Source organism: Gymnoscopelus braueri (genome assembly GCF_963280865.1).
Source record: "Gymnoscopelus braueri genome assembly, chromosome: 19".
In the NCBI taxonomy this organism is placed as follows: Eukaryota; Metazoa; Chordata; class Actinopteri; order Myctophiformes; family Myctophidae; genus Gymnoscopelus; species Gymnoscopelus braueri.
Genome location: NC_137621.1, coordinates 18,061,270 through 18,067,269, shown reverse-complemented (window position 1 = coordinate 18,067,269; position 6,000 = coordinate 18,061,270). Strand labels below are relative to the sequence as shown.

At 41.8% G+C, this 6,000-nt stretch overlaps 1 protein-coding gene across 1 annotated transcript in view; it reads left to right on the top strand.

Moving 5' to 3' along the window:
- Positions 1–2,364: 2,364 nt before the first annotated feature.
- The window catches only part of ttll5 (tubulin tyrosine ligase-like family, member 5), a 98,183-nt gene continuing 94,547 nt past the window's right edge, over positions 2,365–6,000 (top strand). The window contains exons 1-3 of the mRNA XM_080413282.1: positions 2,365–2,472; positions 3,432–3,574; positions 5,861–5,967. Coding sequence (XP_080269408.1) covers positions 3,513–3,574; positions 5,861–5,967 — 169 coding nt within the window. The 5' untranslated portion in view covers positions 2,365–2,472; positions 3,432–3,512. The remainder of the gene's footprint in view (positions 2,473–3,431; positions 3,575–5,860; positions 5,968–6,000) is intronic.

Below are 6,000 nucleotides of genomic sequence, written 5' to 3'. Positions count from 1 at the left end.
CATACAGTCTCAGAAGGACACAGAGAAGGAAGCAGAGACAAATGTGACATACAGTCTCAGAAGGACACAGAGAAGGAAGCAGAGACAAATGTGACATACAGTCTCAGAAGGACACAGAGAAGGAAGCAGAGACTAATGTGAGATACGGTCTCCTGGTGAAACTACTCACTGACAGGTGAAAAGAAGGGTCTGGTGATGTGTCATCGGAGGAGACAAGGTAGTCTATACCCTCCCCAGACTGGCGATGGCAGTAACAGGGACTGCAGTAGAAATGGGGAATTGGCAATGACTAATTTTGAAGAAAAACTGACAAAAAAAGAAAGACATTTTAAAAAAGAACCAAAAGCCCTTGTAAGGACCGATTACTAAAACTAAAAACGTTTAAAGCCACACACACAAAATGATGAAACAAAAACAGTCCTTGTAAGGGCCAATCTCCTCTTCTCTTGCTGTGACCTTGCCGTGGTGAAGAGGCTTGAGTGATTCACTGACCCTGGGCCCAATGCTGCTGGTGGGTAAAACCCCTGACAAGGGTCAACCACACCAGAATGGTCACAGGTGAGAGTCCTGACAAACAACAGCAAAGTCTCTTTTTTTCTATAATTAGTGAGGGGTTTCATTAAAGGACCACGTCACCCATTTTCAACCGTATCTTCATGTAGTTGGTCCTCACTAATGCTCATTATGATATGGCACCATTTCTGTCTACTCATTCTGTGTCTCAGAGGTGGGCTGTAGACAGTTCAGACACCTACCCACCAATGACATCCTTTTTTTTGTTTTAATTGATGCAAGAACAATGGCTTCTATTTCAGAATGCTAGCTTTCCATGAAGAGAAAGGTTGTAGTTTCCATTTGCTTGGAATCCCACGACTATCACTTCAATTTAGAGTTCAACAGAATAATATCTCTGGTGCATTTGTTCCGGAGGCATCAATAGCTCTTGCGCCTCTGCGAGTGGAGGGGGCACAATCCATCGTTAGGTGTGAGGCGTCGGTACAGCGGTATAGGTTTTCTCCAAAGTCTGGTGAGATTGTGTGTGTGCGACTGTTCGTGCAAAATGTTAGGAGATGGAAACATCATCACTGAGGTTTCTCAGCATCAGGTCCAAATGGACCCTTACGGGTTTAACTCTGAGAGTTATGCATATTATTATGCATTACATTTAAAGTTTCTGTTCACACTGACTACATGAAGAAATCTGTACAAATCTGGTTTACAACACATCTTGTCATGTGACAAACATAGAAGGCAAGATTAAAGCAGAAGAAATGTGATCATTAATTCAAAGCAAATCTATGTTGTAAATATATATATTGTTATATTATAGTTACAGTATAGTAATTCAAATACGCCACAGACAACAATCCTTAAATGTGGTGTGATTTGATTAGATTTTTTTTTGTTAAAATAAGTGTTACATTACTATATATTCCCATAGTCATTGTTAGGGAAGACTGGGCACTATTTGGGGAGAAGACTGGAAGCACCTGGATGATTTTGGACTGGGCACTAGGCTACTTCAGGACGCACCTCCGGTCAATAGAGGGCGCTAAGGTGCCGCCCCATCTCTCTCTCTCTCTCTCTCTCTCTCTCTCTCTCTCTCTCTCTCTCTCTCTCTCTCTCTCTCTCTCTCTCTCTCTCTCTCTCTCTCTCTCTCTCTCTCTCTCTCTCTCTCTCTCTCTCTCTCTCTCTCTCTCTCTCTCTCTCTCTCTCTCTCTCCCTCTCGTTGTTTCTGTTGTTGCCAACAAGGTAAACAACATTTGATAGTTAATGACTAGTTAGTAAAATAAATCAAATGTATAATCTGATAAGCCAACCAGGCAAATATGATCAATGACGAGTGAGTAAAATGTGACAAGTAAAAGGCTGGACACATCAGGTAGTGTTTAAGGTGTGCATTGCGCATGCGCCTATCGGTTGCTACTCAGTTGTTGTAGTTACCAGGAACGTTAAGCAGGATGGCAGTGTTGCCATGTCCGCTTATTATAAGCGACTTTGGGCTTCTGTTTCTGTCAAGTTGCTTGTGTATATTGGTAGATAATTGCGGGTTGCGATTTCTTGGGCTAAAGTGTACTTGCTTATTTAGGCTTGTTATTATTTAAACCAGTGGTTCTCAAATATTTTCATGAAAAGGTTTTGTGTTTGTGTTGTTGTTAGAATGAACTTTTTTTTAAAAAATATTCCACATTTTATTGCAAGAGTTTTTGAAAATAACAGATCTTGAGCTTGTAGATTGGCTATTTTCAAATAGCCAATGTACGTATGTATAAGTGCTCATCATGTGGCCTATAGTTGCTTCTTTTGGGCTTGTTTCTCTAATCCCTAGATGTGGTTGCTTATTTCTCGCAAAACCTGGCAACACAGGATGGTGCTCATCAGAGTAAGCCCGCCGCCGTGATGTGAGTGATGCTAGCAAGCTTGCACGCTCAAAGACTAGATAGATGCACGTTTATGTTGGCGTGTTTTTAGGTATGTTCGTTATTACTTCATTGACCGTTATAGCATACAAGGTGGTATTCACCTATAGCTAGCGAGTAGCTACCTCTGTGTTCTTATAGCTAACGTTACATATATGGCTAGTTTTTAGCGTTACCTTCAGTCTGGGCTCAGTGTTGCCATGTCCGCTTATTAAAGGCGACTTTGGGCTTCTTGTTCTCTAAAGTTGCTTGCAAATACTGGTAGTTGTGGGTTTAGCCGCAAGCGACTCAAAATTCTATTTTTAATTTCTTGAATCTCGAGTTGCAACACCAACCAGACAGCCCATACATCCAAACAGGAAAGTCCTATTGTATCAAACGTCGTTAAACTCACCAACATTGCATGGAAAGCTTGAATTATCCTCTTTCTATCTGCAAAGTTTTGATAATTTTTCGAAGTGGAGTTTGGAACTGTCTGGAAGCACTCGTTTTCCATAAGTAAACGTCCTGCTGCCGCCTGCATTATGTGCAACACTTAAAACAACAAATAAGGCGATGCGCTGTGAGCTTGTAGATGAGCTGTTTTCAAATAGCCAATGTATTTATGTTTTAAAGGGCGAAGGGCTCGCTTCTTTTGGGCTTGTTTTCATAGACCAGGTTGCTTGTTTCTCTCACAACACCTGGCAACACTGGTTACCTTCAGTCTGGGCTTCATCAGTTCTCCTCCTCATTCCAATGGCACTGCATGTTGGTCGAGCAATTATTTACCATAGCAACTGTGTCATCATCTATGATGCTACCGAGTATTGCAAGACTGCTGCTAACACACCTGTGCTAACATAAGGTTGTCAGTGTCCAGTCTCTCCACAACCAGTTTTGAATGCACTGAAAGTATATAATCTCCAATTGTTGGCTAACGTTGTTAGCTTAACGTTAGCTGATCAGTAGCTGGGATTTCTGTTAAGTGATGATCAGTGCTTCTTTTACTGGTGGTGACTTGTCTGTCTGTAGGTTGGAGATGCCGTGGTGGTGGTAAGAACCACAGGCACCCAGAACATTTCACCAGGCATTGCTTCACCTGCCGCCGTGGAAATGCCAGCTGTGATCCGGGATAAAGAGGATTCTTCTGAGTCCTCACAGGAGGACGAGCATGAGTAAGTGGATATATACTAATTAAAGGTTCACAATATGTCAGATTGCCTGTCTGTCTGCCTGCCTGTCTCTGCTTTATTCTTTATTATCCATACATTGATCTCCTCATTGTATTTTACTTAATGTACACACTGTTGAAGTGCAACAGCTCTACAGTGTTTGTATGTAACTATATAGTATACACCTTGAGCCTGAACCCCCCCCACCTCTGTCTGTCTGTCTGTCTGTCTTTCTAATCTGGTGTTTGTCTATCGATTTGTCTAATAATGGAGACAAATAATGACAACTCATATGTGACTGTGTGAGAGTGTCTATCCAGTTTAACTTTGGACATAGTTTATCATGGATAGAATTCCCATAACCCATTTGTCTTGACGTGATAACAAACACCAAAATCAAGTTGTTATAGTGTTTTGTTAAGAACATAATAGCTTGTAATTTCTCCTGTTTTAGGGCTGGTGTGATAAGCCTCTCTGTGAGCATTCTCCTTTTGGACGCACACGTGCTGCTGCCCACAATCCCTATGGCTTGTAGAGTTAGCTGTCTGATTTGATCTTAGCAGGACACCTTAGTGTCCATGGCCAATGGGTTCCTAGCTTAGTACTGATCCCTCCTGGCATGTACACAGTTCAATCCTGAGTGTTAATTTAACTCAGAGAGTGTACAGATGGAACCCAAAGGACCCTGTTTCATCTGTACACTCTGAGTTACAAAGGGATTAATTAACACTGAGGATTTTTACTGTATATTCTGTCTTTAAATAGAACATTCATTACTCTGGTACCAGTTTGAACATCATGTTGTTGAGCAAAGCATTTACACATTTGCTCTTACCAAGTCCCTTGTACGGTAAATGTACATTTTCATAAATGTTGCTACGGATCATGTGTAATGCAATCTATGTTATAGGGGATGTCCTAACCTCATCTTAATTATTGATGCCAAGATGCAGTTAGAGTGAACTTCTTGAGTAACTCTTATTTTGCATAATTGATAAAAGAAGTTGGAAACCTAATAGCTAAAGCCAACGACATTTCATTGCAGCTCATTGTTACACCCACCAGTCTTTGTCATATTATTTCTGCCACCAGCGTCCCTATTCTGGGCATGTTATAATAGGCGAACATTCAGCAAAAAACAGTGGGTGAACATTCAAATAGCAAAGTGGGTGAACATACAAATAGCAAATCTACAAGCTCACAATGTTGCATTGTGAGCTTGTAGATTGGCTATTGTTGACAAAGAGAGTAGAGGGAATAAAGGAGGGGGCCAAGGATAGAGCCCTGGGGGATACCGGTCAGCAAAGTACAGTATCTAAGTGGTTAAATAGCCAGGATTGCTTAATATTGGCAATGGTTCAACTTCAGCCTGGTTAATACTGACTGGTTGGCTGCCTGAGCGGCAGTACAACTGTCTTATCAACCCTCCCCTTGCCTCAGTCTCTTGAGCAGAGCATCAGAAACAGATTGGAATATGTATCCTAAATGTGTATTTATACTCCAATAACAGATATACAAGCTAACAATGCATTGCGACACGTTATAGCTTGTAGATCAGTTGTTTTCTTTAACATTTATCCTCTTCCTGTGTGAACATGTTTCTAATGGAGCATCACATTGACATAACAGTACTTGTTGTCAGCCAGTCTGAGCCCTTCTGTTGTTCGCTGACTTGTGAGATCTGTGCTATCAAAATACCTTTCTCAATGGCGTGTAGCACAGATATCACCGCAGACCGCAGACAGAAGCCTTATTGTCTGGCATACCTGGATATTTGAGCTTAGGAGCAACAATTGTTTACATGCCTCCCTGCCTTCGCCCCATCTTATCAAGGACGGTCACGACTGATAGAGTTTGACTCCGACTCCGTCAACATGCTATCTTATCTGTCTCTTTTTTTTTAGCCCCTGATAGGCAGTCAGAGTCTGGCACTATCAGATATTCTCAGTGCAATGTTACCAGGGCGTTTGTTAATATAGTAGCTGGGGCTTTTTTATTGCCCAGCACGCCCCTGAACCCTGTGTGTGGTTCTGTCTCTATCTGCTTACATAAAGTCAACATCATGTCAGGATGCATTCCACCAGGGTTAGGTAAGCTGCCCATATCCGCTAGCCAGCATCATCCAGGACTGTAAACTCAACATAGCATGAAGGGAAATAAATCCCCAGACTGTATTTGTTTTTGACAACATCATTCAGTTGTCATCTTTTTTTTATGGGATGCACATAATGTCTTACTACATCTTACTAATGTATTATATCTGGCTTCATTTGATTCTGTGCCTCCCAGAGACCACCCTTGCATTGCCTGGAGTGGTCTTAGCAGGAAGATCCCAGTCCTGGTGTTCTGCCCTGAAGCGATCGTCTCTAGAGATTTGAACATCTGCTCCATTGGAGGTACATTATTACCATGCATTGAGGTTACAGCAG